The 18,357-nt window shown below is 42.7% G+C and overlaps 1 protein-coding gene across 2 annotated transcripts in view; it reads left to right on the top strand.

The window, feature by feature from the left end:
* Window positions 1–18,357, top strand: part of LOC307158217 (uncharacterized protein) — a 130,099-nt gene that overhangs the window by 35,314 nt on the left and 76,428 nt on the right. For both annotated transcript variants that reach the window (XM_079870617.1, XM_079870618.1), the window contains exons 5-10: window positions 4,005–4,127; window positions 4,319–4,552; window positions 7,817–7,972; window positions 8,146–8,331; window positions 17,097–17,219; window positions 17,415–17,648. In XM_079870617.1, coding sequence (XP_079726743.1) covers window positions 4,005–4,127; window positions 4,319–4,552; window positions 7,817–7,972; window positions 8,146–8,331; window positions 17,097–17,219; window positions 17,415–17,648 — 1,056 coding nt within the window. The remainder of the gene's footprint in view (window positions 1–4,004; window positions 4,128–4,318; window positions 4,553–7,816; window positions 7,973–8,145; window positions 8,332–17,096; window positions 17,220–17,414; window positions 17,649–18,357) is intronic.

The following is an 18,357-nucleotide window of genomic DNA, read 5'->3' as shown; positions in this document are numbered from 1 at the left end:
ATACTTTGATATATATTTGATTATACAACCAAAACGGGACTCTCACTTAATTCTCACTGAGAAGGAGAGATAAACCTACAGTATGTATTCTATGTATAACCTCTTGAGAAATGTGTAGACATGTATCTAATTCTCCCACCTCATGATTTTCAGACTTTGTTGCATACAATGGTTTACCAAAATCAGATGTGTGGCGTATTTGGTCTCTATAAACTCCAATATGCGTCCCCAATTTGTTCATTTACATTACATTTTGCTAACTTTGTGACGCATTAGAATTATAAGAATCTTGAAGATTCTTCTCTTAAACACCCAATGAAAGTACCCATTGCAAATGTGCATGCTTGAACAAAGGTCATAAAAAAAAAGACATTTTCCCTCCAAAGGAAGACACTTCTTATTGGATCTTAGACCTCCAAATGGATGTGCCATCTTCATGCTTAAAAGTCACTGACCACAAGATCCGGCTCTCTTAGCTCTTGTCCTCGGACCTAAACTGCAGCTCCAAGTGAATCCTGTGGGAAGTGATTCCCCCTTCTTAAATCCAACCAAGAAGGAAACGGACAACTCTTGCCTTAAGGATGCCGTGTGTTCCAGCATGGCCTCAACAGGCCCAGGGCAGGAGGCTTCAAAGCATCCAGGACATGTGCTCACTCCAACATCAAGGACAACTTCAGGAGTTCAGTGACGTCATTCAACACGGACGAAGTCCCTCGCAACTCTCACCATGTGCTCTTCGTGTCCTGCTGGAACAGAGCGTGCAGGCCACAATCTGCATTCCAGCCATGAGAACAGCGACAATACAATCTCCTTCATCCAACAGAGAAGAAACGATTGCAACTCATAAAGTGACATTTGACACTCAAGGACTCCGCGACGAATTCAATCTTCAACCACTTCAAGAATTGACCATGCAAGGTATAAATTTAATGAGGTGCTGTGAAATAAGCTGATGGTTCTTTTCATACTAAAATAGATCTTGCTCCATAGTTCTATTTCCTGCTTCCAGTTCCATAACACTCACCACTTGACCTATGCATGTATGTATGGATGAATGTATGTATGTTTGTTTGTTTGTTTTGTTTAGTTTAGTCATGTTTGTGATTTAGTTAATAAAACTTGTGCACAATTATGCATTTGGTTTCTGATTCTCTGTTTGCATACAAAGTCCCTTTTACCGTCTTGATCCTGTTACATGCTTTAAGTGCTGTACACGCTAAGGAATAATTATTTTTCAGTGACCATGAAAGATACACTTTTCTTAGAATAAATGAATAATCAAAGAGTTCTTTGGAACTGATAAATTGATTGTAATATTAATTTAGCTTACCTCAAAGTTAATCTAATTAACCGACCCAAATATTAATAAGTAATCATAATTGGTAATTATGGATTATTATTAATATTTCCCCTTTGAGTTAATGTCCTTACACGGGTCACACCCCCTCCACGCTCAAAGTATATGTGGTGGCCATAACAGAATCTCATAGTTGATGCTATCGCGTTGACTTATGAGTCTAAGGGCCTTCATTGCCCCTTAGGCGTCAGAGATCATTCCACGAGAGGTATGGCCTCGTCTTGGGCTTAGTCAAGTGTAATACTTATTGAAGATATCTGTGCGGCGGCCGGCTGGGCCTCGCCATCCACATTTATGAGGTATTATAACCTGGAAGTTCCTGCTTTTCAAGCGATGGTTCTTTCAATACATGATGTGTAAGCACAAACCCCCTGAGCCTTAGGGCCCGATACATATCCGGTCCTGGCTAAATTCGAACTATGGTTCTTATATATATATATATACATTATAAAGGGTTTGGCCCTCATTAGGCCCATTCCTTGTTTTTCCCTATACGAAGACCGTCACGGACTGGCTTTTATTGGGTTCCTACTTTACTCTTCTATAAGCCTCAGACATCTTGGCTTAGGCTACTGAACGGAGTGAAGTTAAGCACGCACGGCGTTTTGAAGGGGGTTCCCATAGCATAAGCTAGCCTTACGCAATACGAGAGACCTCTCGAAAGGGAACGTCTCGATTACTAACGTAACCTTGGTTCCCTGAGATGAGGGAACGAGTATTGCGTAACCCGCTGTGCTACTGTGCTTTGATCAGGGGATCACTTCAACCTGAGTTTCTTGGCAAAGAATGGGTGCTTATATAACCATAAGCCACGCCCATTCTGGCGGGCTCTGACGCGCTACACTGTAAAAAAAATCCCGTTGTTTTTCCGTAAAAAAACTGGCAGCTGTGGTTACCAGAACAATACTGTAAAAAACACATCACACCGTAAACATACTTATGGAGTTTCATGTAAATTTAACATTTTAAACATGTATATTTAGCATTGGATTTTAGTAATATGATATAATGTTTAATTACTGACCTATTGAAGTATTAATATCTGTTTTGTACCATAGTATTACACTGACAAACCAATAATATCAGCAGTAATGAGAGTTACATGATTAATCAAAGCTCATCACAAGAATTTCTTCCACAAGAAAGTTCATATAAATATCTGTAGAATCTGCACAGGTTCATTCACACAAACATTAAACACCATCATGGTAACAAACATGAAATTTTAAAAATACAATAAACATTCATTTAACAACATTAAATGTAACATAAAACCCTAATGTACATAACTGATTATAAAAAACTAAGAAAACTATGACGAAACATAGTCATTTCAACAAAAATACATCAAATGTGAAGTGTCACGCAGGGAATTGTGGGAATGTCAATTTACATTTTTTTCACTGTAAATTATACAATGACTTGTTCGTTTTTACTTCCAAAAACTGTAAATTTAACGGTATTTTACAGTAAAATGACATTAAAAGTACCATTAGATCTATCACAGTTATTTACCATATATAGTACGGAAACTTTCTGTTAACCAATTAACAGTTTTTCACTGTAGCATTTTTACAGTCTTTTACTGTTAAAATTACAATCATTTTTTACAGTGTAGGGTGCGAAGCGGCCTGATTGGTTCGCACGTCTGAGCCGCCTCGCCATAGGTTCGTGCAGTTGCCGCAGCACAGCCAATGACCGCGCTAGTCGCTCATCTGTGTATGCTGTGCAGCTGCACTGCGTTTTAAAAAACCTCAACAAAAAACCCTGGCTTCAATATTCTCGAGAAAAGGAGTTTTCCCATAGAGTAGGCTAGCCTTACGCAATACTCGTTCCCTCATCTCAGGGAACTGAGGTTACATTAGTAACTGAGACGTTATGTGTTTAGTGCTGATTTTTAGCGCAATTTTCCTACGGACAAAATTGCGATTGTTAACTCATGATTTCTGTTCTGTCTGTGCGCACCAATCTTGCACTTCTATCTCCTCCTCAACCAGACCACCTAGAGACTTCGGGTTTTCGGCATTATGTTAAGGAAGGTCTAATCTCGGGAACGCACAAAAAAAAAAAAAAAAAAAACATAAAAACATTTACTATCTCTTAGTGTTGTGATCCCATGACGTCAGAAAATTGCGCTAAAACACTCACTGAGTTTTTATTACTTGTTTAATTCACCCTGCTCGAAAGTTACAGGCTATGTTCGCGTGTTTTGGATGATACTGTGAACAGCAAAAATCTCTGACATTTAAAAAAATTCAGATCTGTAATATTATTAAAATGTACTTACTATAGAGTCAGGATTAGGGTTTTGTTTAGGGTTAGTTGAATGTAATTATTCATAATTTACAGTTATTACTACTGTAAGTACATGTAACAAGGACACTGCAAAATAAAATCTTACCACTGTTTTCTATTACAATGTATTTTAAAAATGTAATTCATTCCTGTGATGCGAAGCTGAATTTTCAGCATCATTACTCCAGTCTTCAGAGTCACATGATTCTTCTGAAATCATTCTAAGATGCTGATTTGCTGCTCAAAAATATGGGCAGTTCCTGATATGGGCATGTAAACAATCTTGTTGATTCTGACTTTTGAAACTAGATTTTTAATAAAATTTTTGATGAAATCACTTCTTTCTTTCCAGGCTTTAGTGGTCAGAACTGCGAGGAGAACATTGATGACTGTCCAGACCATCGCTGCCTTAACGGAGGGACCTGTGTGGATGGAGTGAACACCTACAATTGCCAATGCAAGCCAGAGTGGACAGGTACCAACTGCCTACTCAAACCCTACACTTCAATTACAGCTAGACACAAAGACGTTTTTGAATCAGTAAGGCTAACAAGGTTTCATTGGGTAAAATCTTTTTTATTGCCGTTGTATCTGTGTTTAGAAAGGTGCATGCTGTATTTTGCAGTGAAATTAACGGCTATAAGTATTTATATATTCATTCCTCAGGTCAGTTCTGTACCGAATACGTCAACGAGTGCAATTTGATGCCCAATTCCTGCCAGAACGGTGGTACATGCTTGAACATGCAGGGTGGATACAGCTGTGTGTGTGTGAACGGCTGGACAGGGGATGACTGCAGCGAGAACATCGATGACTGCGCAGGTGCTGCCTGCCACGCAGGAGCCACATGTCATGATCGGGTGGCCTCCTTCTTCTGTGAATGTCCTCACGGGCGCACGGGTGTGCATAGTTTTTTCACATGCAACTGAATCTTGGTTTGAGACACTCATTTCTTTTATTAGAGCATTAGCTTTATGAGAGCTTTGAGAAAAACCACTGAAGATAATTTAAAGACCCTATTTTTTGTTTAATGGACCACTTATTTAAATTATTTTCTATTGAAAAAGAAGTTAAGATGGGACATATCAATTTGCATTTTTAATCTGCTAAAATAAATTTAGTCCGTATTGTATACACTTGCACATAGATGATGTAAAGCTAATAGCCATGGATTAAGTGTCATGACATTATGTGTAACACTTTATTTTACAGTGTTCTTGTTACACATCTTACATGTAGTTGCTATAGTAATTACTATAAATGGTGCATGCAATTAACCTAAACCACACCTTAATCCTAATCAGGGTTTGGTATTATGCGTGTGGATTTCAGCAGTGGCGTGTAACGCAGTCACTCCTACTAGCCAATTTGGCAGGTTGAATTATTGTAACCGCACTGTAGTACATTACATTAGCTCAAATGTTCTATAGGGAATTTTAATAATTAATCATGAATATGATTAATATATTGCATATTACAGTTACATTAAATTATTCGAAGTTGAAAGGGAGAGGATGAGCGAGCGAAAGCGAAAGCAGAATATGTGATCAGAGATCGCAGTATGACAAAAATCACAGACACTGTAACCTTTGAGAGAGACAACAAGGAATCACATCAATTAAATCAAATCAATACTTGCGTATGGTTCTCTTTGTATTTGCTTGAGGAAAGAAGGCGCGTGTGTCGTTCTCTTGGAGCGTGTTCTCTCGTGTCTTCTGGGCGAGTGCGGTCGCAGGAAGATTTAAAGGTTCACCGAACGTGAAGTTACCAACGAAACAATTCAGAGTTCATCTCCCTCGTGGAGGGAGAGGCGAATATGAAAATAAAACTTAGTACAGAAAAGAAAAATGGAGAAAAGCTCCCGAAGGAGCCATGGACCCAGAAAACCTCTCACAGAAAAAGTGCACGGGCGTGCTTCCTTAAGGAAGAGGAAATGAGCGGTCGCAGGAATTTCAAAAGAGTCTTTTTCTTTGAGTGAGTTGCCGGCTACGTTCGCTTCACTGAACGTAGGTAGAGTCCGAAGACGTAAATAAAGAAAAGACTTCAAGAAAAGAAAAGAGAAACGGAGAACGCTCCCTAAAAGGGAGCCATGGATCTTCTCTCACTGAACGATGAGGGTTCGTAAAAAGTGCTCACGGATAAACTTTGGTGTCAGTCTCTTATGGAGAGGATGGGTTCACGCCTATTTCACGTACGTGAACCAATCACCTTCAGAGATTTCAGAGCAGGAAGAAGTTTCTTTGTCCTGTAGGCAACGCCCACTGAAATGAGTCATGAGTGAGATCGAATTTGAGAAGATTTGCTCAAGTCATATGAAATGTGTCAAATGATACAAATTACTGCAGTTGGTTATCGAAATTCAACTCCGTTAGATTGAGAGAATTACAGAGATATGAAACACGTCATTTGGAGATTATAGGAACACAAAGTTACATACGGTATGCAGAATTACACACATTTAAAGTTTGTTCCTTCAAATAAACGTCATAAACAAAGTGAATATAACCTAGGAAACACACAGGAGTATATGAAATATGACATGCTTATATTCTAAGTTTAATGTTCAAAGTTTGTGTATGTGTGTGCGTTTAATGTGTGTGTTGGAATGTTGCGCTCCCCGTTATCTCTCTTGCAGAGGAGCTGGATGAGCTGCTGAAACTTTATGACGTCCTAGTTCGAGGTCGGGTTACACGACAATATTGGGGAACATTCTTTCAATAAACACTTAGAATTCAAAATTACACATTAGAAAACCACACCTCTATTATAAGGCAAAACTAATCACACATGCATATAGGAATGTACATACATTAAAGAGGATATTTCTATCCTAAGTTATACACAAAGGATGTGTGTGTGTGTGTGTGTGTGTGTGTGTGTGTGTGGTGTCACATGGAAAGTTTCGTTATCTCTTTGGTGCAGAGAGGAAGGGGGTTTGGAATGCAGAACGTTGTTCTGGAGTGTGTCTAGAGGCTCGCAGTGTCGTAAAAGGTGTCAGAGAGCCATCTAAACCCAGCCATGCTGGCACCAGGCCGGTCATTTAGCTTGCAGAGAGTTTGATTTGCATGCATGAGTTCAGAGGCTAAAAGCTTTAGTAAGCTTAGCAAAGAATGTGTTTGGAAGAAATGTGTTTAGAAAACACAGAGAGTCCGAATTTGTTAATTCAGACCAAATGAACGAATGATTCAATAGCCCAGTCGTTACATTATGTATATAATATATGCATGTTTCAATTGTAGTCTTTTAAAAATCATCTGAAATAATAAACTAAGTGCAATTTAGTGTTGTCAAAAGTATAGATTTTTCGATAAATATTGATACCGAAATATCTGAAATGCTTCCAATACAAATTTTCCGCAGAATTGATACATGATACAAGCTGCGCTTTCTCATCTCTCTGACAGCGAGTTGACACACAAACCTGCCTCCACTCTCTCACTCGTCTCATTTGCTTTGAATGAATTGCCCCGGCATAGGATTGCGCATATTTTGCATAATTTTACTCATTCTTTCAGCTTTTGTGCTCACACCCTAAGTTCGCACACATAAAGCCGCCTCTCAGTACTAAATTGAGTTCTTTTTCACTGCTTATTGCACTTAAACAGTCAAAAAAACACAAAATAATGTAAAAAAAAATGCTGGTTTTGACGAGTATTCATGTAAACACAGTCAGTTATGTTTTAAGTGCACGTAAACAGTTGAGAAAGAAAATGCATGTGTAACAGTATAATGGATCTGTGCGTCAGGTCTTAAAGTGACAGCAGCCTAATATACCTGCTGCCAAATTATGAGATAGTATTCAAAAATATCTGTATCACAGTTTTTTCCCAATGGTATTGATGTCAAAATTGTGGCCAGTGAAAATGCTGACTAGCTGATAACTTTGGAAAACCACTAACCACAGTGGCTGGGGAGCAAAAAAGTTAATATCAAGCCCCTATCCTAACCCTATAGTCAGTACATGTAGTTAATTATTATTACTCAGTACTTAAATGTATAATTACACTGTAACACAGACACCTTAAAATAAAGTGTAACCAACATTTGTTTTGATTTCATGAGGTCTTTAAAACCTGCCATGCTGTTTAAATAGGAGACATACACTTTTTTATTGTCATAGATTTCTGTACAAGCTAATTTTTTTTGTGTGTATGGATGTCTTAGGTCTGCTGTGTCACCTGGATGATGCTTGCATTAGTAACCCATGTAAGAAAGGCTCAAACTGTGACACCAACCCAGTCACCGGCAAGGCCATCTGTACCTGTCCTCTGGGTTATGTTGGCCCATTCTGTGACCAAGACATTGACGAATGCTCACTGGGTGAGTAATGGCTTCTTTAAATAAAACACCTGAATAAAATGAACACTTGAACAACACAGCAACCACCCAGAACACCCTAGCAACCACTTAAAACACCCTGCCAACCTGAATGTATTAGTGATCGAATGATGGATTTCCCCATATTTAAAGGTGTTTTGTGTCTCTTTTTTTAGGTGCAAACCCTTGTGAACATGCTGGAAAGTGTATAAACACAAAAGGTTCCTTCCAGTGTAAATGTCTGCAGGGATATGTGGGTGCTCAATGCGAACTGGACATAAATGAGTGCATGTCCAACCCATGCCAGAATGATGCTACCTGTTTGGATCAAATTGGAGGCTTCCATTGCATCTGTATGCCAGGTAATCCAAAAAATCTGCTGCATTTGGTTTTGGACACAGTCTGTATCTAAGTCCTCACTATGGGCCCTACTTGTTCCATGGCGGATTGCTATTATAACGGCGGATTTGCCAGGCGCACGCCAGGAGCGGTTCACAGCCGAGGAGACCGACGTTCTTGTCAGGGCCGTAAAACACAGAGAAGTGACTTTGGGGATGGGAGAAACCCACCCAAATTAGCTTCGGTTAAATAGGCGTATGATCATTTGGGTAAATGTGTAAGCTAGATTTATGCCTATTTTTTCACATCTTCATGGACACAACAATGATTTCCCTCGTGTGTTAATATTTTCCTTGTAATAATGTATGATTTGCAAAAATGAAAACTGCTGCTTCTGTGTAGATGAGAGAATCAAAGTGTATGTGCGTTGTGCACACGCTACATTGATTATGGCCAAGCATGCGCCCTTAAAATAGCATATGAATAACATGCGCAACGGGATTGTTTTCTAAACCTGCAAAATAGCATCAGGGAACGTTTGCGCCGGAACTCGCCTCCTCTTTGCGCTGAACCGCCCCTGGGAGTGCAAGTTCATTTCCTAGGTTACCGATGTGCGTCTGTGGAGGGAAAAGTCTGCTGTGCGGGGGTGCAAAATAGGAATGATACATGCGTCGGTGTACAAAGTCAATTGCGCTGGGTGCAAGATAGGGCCCTATATATTACCTCATTCTGGTGATGTCATTACCTCACATGACCAACCTGTGATCCAATAAATAGCTTTTTTTGGCTGTAGCTCTAATTATACTGATGCCTGTCTACATAAAGCTGTTATATTGTGTTTCATATAGACAAAAGAAACAATATTAGCATCGCTAAGGCAGGCTGAATTCTCTTGCTAAATCTGGAACTAATCATGCTATATATGCTTCACCCAAACTGGCAAAGCAAAGGAACTAGTTCAGGTTCCTTTCTGACTAACAAAATAATAAGAGTCCATCTTTCCATCTTTTGATGATATTCTTTTTCTCAATGTTTATGTATTTTCTCTGGAATCATTTAATGAAAGGTATAAAATACAGTAAATCTAGTTCAAATTGAAATTCCTAAATATTATTACCCCAATCAACAAAACCTCTACCAATTACATACAATATAGCAGTAAAATAAAATGCCTGGCAAAATAATAGGGATGCACGATATATCAGCCACTATATCGGCATCAGCCGATATATGTTCATTTTTAATGTTAGCGTTATTGGCCTGATAAGAAAATTTGGTCAATATATTACAGCCGATAAATAAAGATTATTTCCTTCGGCTGAGACACTTCAGATGCACACTGTTCGCCATGATAGTTTTGAATTGCTTGAAATATGACTGGAGTGCAACATATGCAGTGCAAGTCTGTCATATTGGCTACATGAAATTATAGACATAATATATAATTTTGTGCTTAGGACATGGCTTTTAATTGTAAGACTTTTGTTTTTGTAATCAGGCAAAACAGCAGTTTTCCCAACAGCGGAGCTAACGTCAGTTGATAGATTCAACTTTTGCCATATCTGGCCGGCAAAACTACGAACACATCTTCCTTTTTTTAAGAATGACTTAAGTGCCGTTCTTTGCTCTTTTCTCAAAGAAAAACTTAACTCCAAGTCCTCCAGAGTCGTGGCCAAAGCCGATTGGAAAGAACGCTGTTCGTCATCAGCCATTCTTTGTTTTCAAGTAGCAGGGAACCGTCACAACTCTGTCGTCATTATGTTAAGCCTGCCCTGCCTACTCTATACACGATGTGATTGGCCTGACCCAATTTAGGTTTTTGCAGCTCGAAAGTCAATGGAGAGTTGCTAGACTACCCTGGCTGCGAAATACATTTTGCTGCCGCTAGGGTGCATCTAGATTTCTAGGCTATCGGTTATCGGCTTTCAAATATAAAGAATCAGTGCATCCCTACAAAATAAATAAATGAATCAACCGAATAGTATATCAAAACAAAAGAATAATTTAAAAATAAAAAATGAAATTAAATGGATATAAAAAATACGTAAATAAAAAATACAATTACGATGCAGTTCGTGTTTGTGACAGAAAGTAGTGACAAAAACATAAGCCACATGACATGGAAACCTACTGGTCAAAATAAAAAGCTGCACTTCCACTGCAGCTCTGTGTGTGTGTGTGTGTGTGTGTTAGGGCTGCACGATATTGAAGAAAAATGCGATATGCGATATGATAATGCTTAAAGTGTGTAAAATAAACTTAAATTATCTTTAAAATATATTTAAAATGATATAACCTACTTACTTGTTTCACATTCTTTTTGTGACAAGAAAACATCCCTACAACTTCTGAAAGTGAACAGCAGTGTTTTACTGTAGCATAAGAAGTGTTATTTTAACATCAGTGTAAACCACAGGGTTTAGGGTTTCAGGTTATCCTACATTAGGTTATATCAAATAATCAAATGTAAAAATAAAACACTGCTTAGTTTTCACTGTATGAATTAAATATATACTGATTCTTATTAAAGCTAGTCAAGTCAAGTCAAGTCATCTTCATTTATATAGCGCTTTTAACAATGTAGATTGTCTCAAAGCAGCTTTACAGAGATAAGCGTATAATTTAAGGCAACAGAGATTGTTTCGGCTTTACAGCAGAGTTAAGTTATTTCCATCTAAAGTTAGTTTTAATTGATTTGCTTCCGTCGCAATGATCATTTGTTATTAAATTAGGGGCCGCTAAGACGACACCATTCTCTCTACACAGACTTTAAACGCGAACCTGTGAGAAACACTGATGGCGTTCACATGCGCATTTAGAATGGGTTCTATAGTTATGTGCGTTTGAATATACGCAGGTTTGGAATTCCCTACAAGCCAAGCCTAAACAAAATACTTGTCTTTCCTTATAAATTTTGATAAGGAATTTTATTTTATTTGTTGCTTTGGGGTAGGACCGCGAGACGAATTTTATTCCGCTACAAAAGTTATTTAGCCAAGAGCAGTGAGTGATTTTCTCTTCGTCTTTTGTTCATGACACCAGATTATTGCAAGCCGTTGTGATATGCATATCGCGATATATACATTTGCGATATTTCGATATATTGTGCAGCCCTAGTGTGTGTTTGTGTGTGTGTTTGTGTACATTTAGGTATTGACTAATATTATTAACATGTACTTACTATAGAGTTAGAATTAGGGTTTTGTTTAGGGTTAGTTGAATGTAATTATTCATAATTTGCAGTTATTACTACTGTAAGTACATGTAACAAGGACACTGCAAAATAAAGTGTTACCACTGTTTTCTATTACAATGTATTTTAAAAATGTAATTCATTCCTGTGATGCGAAGCTGTCATGATAGAAACAAGACTGGAAGCAAACGCAGGTTTCTTAATATTTAATTAACTCTGAACAACACAAACACAGTCTCAGATACACTGGTGGGCGGCGACTCAGGCTCGTGCAGGGACTAGATGGTCTGTGGTGCGCTGGTGCAGTGGGGTGAAGAATCCAAATCCCGGTGCTGGAGTGCGGTGAAACCGAATGACGAAAAACACGAACAGCAGGAAGACACGGCGAGGCGAACACTGACACGGCAAACTCCACGGGACCTCAAAAAAACAATCCGACACTGGAACAGAGAATGGTGTGAGTATATGAAGGGAACGGGAATGAATTGCAGCTGTGAACAGTGATGGTGATGATAATGATTATCAGCTGGAGCGCTGACAGACACGTGAGCGGGACAACGCCCACTCACACATAAACAAACACAGACACGAGACGAAAAGGAAACAATGCATTCAACAACCGTGACAGTACCCCCTCCTCTAGGAACGCCTCACGGCGTTCCCAGACTCCCTTACCTGTCGATTGTAATCATCGATAAGAGAGTGATCCAGGATGTCACGAGCCGGAACCCAACTTCTCTCCTCCGTACCGTAACCTTCCCAGTCCACCAGGTACTGGAATCCACGTCCCCTCCGCCTAGAGTCCAGAATGCGACGGACCGAATAGGATGGTTCCCCATCTACGAGTCGCGGCGGTGGGGGAACCGGGGCAGGCGGATTAATGCGGGAAAAAAAAACGGGCTTAATTTTGGACACGTGGAATACCGGATGAATTCTCCTGTACACTGGAGGGAGGTTGAGGCGGACTGCCACCGGACTAACAATTTTGGTGACAGAAAACGGGCCAATGAATTTAGGAGCCAATTTATTGGATACGGAGCGGAGCGGAATGTTCTTGGTAGAAAGCCACACTTTGGAACCGACGACGTATACGGGAGGCCTAGACCGGTGGCGATCGGCTTTGGCCTTGGTGCGCGCCCGCACACGGAGGAGAGTCTCACGGGCTCTCGTCCATGTGTGGTGACACCTCTGGACGAATGCGTGAGCGGAGGGGACCGCAACCTCGGATTCCAGACTAGGAAAAACCGGTGGCTGGTATCCTATACTACACTCAAAAGGAGATAGGCCCGTAGCTGACACTGGCAACGAATTGTGGGCGTACTCCACCATAGGCAGTTGTTGACTCCAGGAGGAAGGATTCCTGGCAGCCGTACATCGCAAGGTTCTCTCCAAGTCTTGGTTGGCTCTCTCAGTTTGACCATTGCTCGGGGGGTGAAACCCGGAAGACAGACTGACCGTCGCCCCCAGCAACTTACAAAACTCTCGCCAAAATTTGGACACAAATTGGGGTCCCCTGTCGGACACCACGTCTGTCGGGAGGCCATGTAACCGAAAGACGTGATTAACGACTGCAACCGCTGTCTCCTTGGCTGAGGGTAATTTGGGCAAGGGAACAAAGTGAGCTGCCTTCGAGAATCGGTCCACCACGGTTAAAACTACCGTGTTACCCTGGGAGGGTGGGAGGGCGGTAACAAAATCTAGTGCGATATGGGACCAGGGTCTCGAAGGCACCGACAGCGGTTGGAGTAACCCATCTGGGGGTCGATTGGACGACTTGCCAATGGCGCAAACTGAGCAAGCCAAAACAAAATTGTGAACGTCGCGAGCCATAAGCGGCCACCAGAATCGTTGTTTGACCAAATAGAGGGTGCGACTAACTCCTGGATGACAGGCTAGACTAGAACAATGACCCCACCGAATAACGTCTGGACGTAGTTCCTCCGGCACAAATAAGCGGTTCGGTGGGCACCGGATCGGAGGTGTTACCCCTTCTAGAGCCTTCTTGACTCTCGATTCGACCTCCCATGTGAGCGTAGAGATAATTAGGGTCTCAGGAAAAATACGCTCGGGAGTAGGTGCGTGTTCGGATCGATCAAAAATACGCGACAAAGAATCGGGTTTGATGTTTTTGGAACCCGGACGATACGAGAGGGTAAAAACGAAACGGCCGAAAAAAAAGTGCCCACCGAGCCTGCCTGGAGTTCAACCTTTTGGCGGTTCTAATGTATTCCAGATTCTTATGATCAGTCCAGACGATAAAGGGTACCCCAGACCCCTCTAACCAGTGGCGCCACTCTTCCAAGGCTAACTTGACCGCCAACAACTCCCTGTTGCCAATGTCGTAATTTCGTTCAGCGGGTGATAAGCGATGAGATAAAAACGCGCATGGATGCATCTTGTTGTCTGAAGGAGAGCGTTGTGAAAGAACTGCGCCTACCCCCACCTCTGACGCGTCGACCTCCACCACAAACTGGCGTGAAGGATCAGGGGCGATTAAGATGGGAGCCGAAACAAAGCGGCTCTTGAGGTTGGAAAAAGCAGTTTCGGCTGCTTCCGACCACCTGAACGCAGTTCTGGGAGAGGTCAAGGCAGTCAGAGGTGCGGCTAGTTGGCTAAAGTTGCGAATAAAACGCCGGTAGAAGTTGGCGAACCCCAGAAACCTCTGTAGGGCCTTACGGGAATCTGGGTTTGGCCACTCTACCACAGCCTTAACTTTGTCAGGATCCATACGCATACCCTCAGCCGACACGATGTGTCCTAAGAAAGGGACCGACTGTGCATGAAAAGCGCATTTCTCCGCCTTGACAAAAAGCCCATTCTCTAGCAACCTTTGGAGTACTCGTCGGACGTGCTGCACGTGTTCCTGGAGAGACGAGGAAAAAATCAGAATGTCATCCAGGTAAACATAAATAAACTGATCGATCATGTCTCGCAGCACGTCATTGACGAGCGCTTGGAAGACTGCGGGACTGTTGGACAAACCGAAAGGCATGACCAAGTATTCAAAGTGTCCCCTAGGGGTGTTGAAGGCAGTCTTCCATTCATCCCCCTTCCTGATACGGACCAAATGATAAGCATTACGTAAGTCCAGTTTTGTGAAGATGGACGCTCCCTGCAACCTCTCGAAGGCTGAAGACATCAGCGGCAAAGGATAAGTATTCTTTACCGTGATGTTGTTCAGCCCCCGGTAATCAATACAAGGTCGCAGCGACCCGTCCTTCTTCCCCACAAAAAAGAACCCCGCCCCCGCTGGAGATGAGGAAGGTTGGATGAACCCGGATGCTAGAGAATCAGAAATATATTTCTCCATAGCCTCCCTCTCCGGAACCGAGAGTGAATAAATCTTGCCTTTAGGCGGAGACTTACCTGGCAGTAAATCTATAGCACAGTCGTAGGGACGGTGCGGAGGGAGAGAAGCAGCCCTTGACTTACTGAACACTTCCCTCAGGTCACGGTACTCCGCGGGCACGTTTGATAAATCCACTGCTTCCTCCTGCAACACAGGAACAGAGACAACAGAACAGGCAGACACAAGACACGAGCTATGACATTCAGTGCTCCAGGCTGATATGGTTCTTTGTTTCCAGTCAATGCGGGGGTTGTGTTGATTGAGCCAGGGGTGACCCAAGACAATGGGTGTGTGATGGGAGTCCATGATGTAGAACGATATAGTCTCTGCGTGATTCCCTGAGGTGATGAGCGTGATGTTCTCGGTGGTCTGGGAGATAGCTGGTAGTGACTGTCCATTGAGTGCATGTACGGTGATTCTCTGGGGAAGTGCTCTGAGTGGAACTTGAAACTGTTGTGCAAAGGTGCGATCCATGAAATTACCTTCAGCCCCGGAGTCCACAAGTGCGGTGCAGTGGTGATCGTGGACAGACCATCTAAGTCTTACCGGGAGGATGGTGGATGTAGATGAGGACTTTTCGGCGGAGATCCCACCCGATAGTAGCCTCATGCTTACTATCGGGCTTGGCCTTTTACCGGGCAGTTGTATGCAAAATGTCCCGCTCCCCCGCAGTACAGGCAAAGGCCTTGGGACCTCCGCCTCTCTCTTTCCTCCCGGGAAAGCCGAGCTCGACCCACCTGCATGGGCTCGGGATCGGAGGGATCGGCCGCGTCCATGCCGCTGGACCGCTGGTGTTCCACCCCCCCCACGAGGCAGGCTGGGTGGAGCGCGTGGTCCGACCCGGGCTAGTCGAGCGTCCACCCTCAGAGCCAGGTCGATAAGTCCGTTCAGTGAGGGGGGTAGGTCCAGGGCGTAGATCTCCCTCTGGACGCGGTCGGCCAGCCCATGCAGGAACCTATCCCACTGCGCTTCCTCGTTCCAGCGACACTCGGCCGCCAGGGTCTTGAACTCGATGGCATAGTCCGAAACAGATCGTTCCCCCTGGCGTAGTTCTGACAAGACCCTGGCAGCCTCTCTCCCCGCGACCGCGCGGTCGAAAACTCGTCTCATCTCTGTTGAGAGCTCCTGGAACGAGGAACAGCATGGCTCTTGGTTCTCCCACACCGCCGTCCCCCATAGTGCCGCTCTCCCAGTCAGTAAGGTTAATACAAACGCCACTTTAGTCTCCTCCCTTTCGAAGGTCCGGGGCTGGAGTGCGAAATGCATACCGCATCGAGTCAAAAATGGCCGGCAAAAGTTAGGCTCACCGGAGTATGGCTCAGGAGTCGGAAGGCGGGGCTCGGACTGAGAGGCGGGCATCGGTGGTGTGGGAGGGACGGGCGGTGCGGCTGGCGCAGCGGGAGGTTGCAGCTGTTGAAATCGCTGGGTAAGCTCGGACACCTGCGTGACGAGAGCCTGAATCGCGCGCGCCGCTTCCCCTTGATGGCGGTCCTGTGCATCCATCCTTTGAATACTTGCGCAAACAAAGTCCTCCATCGTTGCTGCGGCGCCACCTGCTGCTTCCATGGTAGGGTCGGATTGTTCTGTCATGATAGAAACAAGACTGGAAGCAAACGCAGGTTTCTTAATATTTAATTAACTCTGAACAACACAAACACAGTCTCAGATACACTGGTGGGCGGCGACTCAGGCTCGTGCAGGGACTAGATGGTCTGTGGTGCGCTGGTGCAGTGGGGTGAAGAATCCAAATCCCGGTGCTGGAGTGCGGTGAAACCGAATGACGAAAAACACGAACAGCAGGAAGACACGGCGAGGCGAACACTGACACGGCAAACTCCACGGGACCTCAAACAAACAATCCGACACTGGAACAGAGAATGGTGTGAGTATATGAAGGGAACGGGAATGAATTGCAGCTGTGAACAGTGATGGTGATGATAATGATTATCAGCTGGAGCGCTGACAGACACGTGAGCGGGACAACGCCCACTCACACATAAACAAACACAGACACGAGACGAAAAGGAAACAATGCATTCAACAACCGTGACAGAAGCTGAATTTTCAGTATCATTACTCCAGTCTTCAGTGTCACATGATCCTTCTGAAATCTTTCTAAAATTCTGATTTGCTGCTTAAAAATATGGCCAGTTCATGATATGGGCATGTAAACAATCTTGTTGATTCTGACTTTTGAAACTAGATTTTTAGGAACATTTTTGATGAAATCGTTTCTTTCTTTCCAGGCTTTAGTGGTCAGAACTGCGAGGAGAACATTGATGACTGTCCAGACCATCGCTGCCTTAACGGAGGGACCTGTGTGGATGGAGTGAACACCTACAATTGCCAATGCAAGCCAGAGTGGACAGGTACCAACTGCCTACTCAAACCCTACACTTCAATTACAGCTAGACACAAAGACGTTTTTGAATCAGTAAGGCTAACAAGGTTTCATTGGGTAAAATCTCTTTTTTTATTTGCCGTTGTATCTGTGTTTAGAAAGGTACATGCTGTATTTTGCAGTGAAATTAACGGCTATAAGTATTTATATATTCATTCCTCAGGTCAGTTCTGTACTGAAGACGTCAACGAGTGCAATTTGATGCCCAATTCCTGCCAGAACGGTGGTATATGCTTGAACATGCAGGGTGGATACAGCTGTGTGTGTGTGAACGGCTGGACAGGGGATGACTGCAGCGAGAACATCGATGACTGCGCAGATGCTGCCTGCCACGCAGGAGCCACATGTCATGATCGGGTGGCCTCCTTCTTCTGTGAATGTCCTCACGGGCGCACGGGTGTGCATAGTTTTTTCACATGCAACTGAATCTTGGTTTGAGGCACTCATTTCTTTTATTAGAGCATTAGCTTTATGAGAGCTTTGAGAAAAACCACTGAAGATAATTTAAAGACCCTATTTTTAGTTTAATACGCTGATTTCACGCAGCCGCCATTTTGAAATCGAAAGTGAGGCTCCGGTGGGAAAAACCCCGGAAGTAAAGATAAACAACAATGCCTTTGGACTACCAACCTGAAGCTGCTGCCGCGATTTACACTATTGGATGTTAATATCCAATATAGGATATGTATATAGTTCATTCCTGCTTCTTTTTTTACTTTCTGAATTATATAAAAAAAATATTTTATTTATAAATGAATTTCACTGTATATAGTCTAAAGTATAAAAGAAATGTATGTACAGTTTTAGAATTGACACAACATCATTAAACACAACAATACGCCATCGCATTCACGACTCTCCTGTGATTAAAGGCGACACTTCCGGTTTTCTTCCCACCGGAGCCTCGCTTTCGATTTCAAAATAACGGCTGCGTGAAATCAGCGTATGGACCACTTATTTGACTTATTTTCTATTGAAAAAGAAGTTAAGATGGGACATATCAATTTGCATTTTTAATCTGCTAAAATAAATTTAGTCCGTATTGTATGTACACTTGCACATAGATGATGTAAAGCTAATAGCCATGGATTAAGTGTCATGACATT

Source organism: Squalius cephalus (assembly GCF_949319135.1).
Source record: "Squalius cephalus genome assembly, chromosome: 5".
NCBI classification, from domain to species: domain Eukaryota; kingdom Metazoa; phylum Chordata; class Actinopteri; order Cypriniformes; family Leuciscidae; genus Squalius; species Squalius cephalus.
The sequence above is the reverse complement of the archived record's forward strand: the minus strand, read 5'-3'. Positions and strand labels throughout refer to the sequence as shown.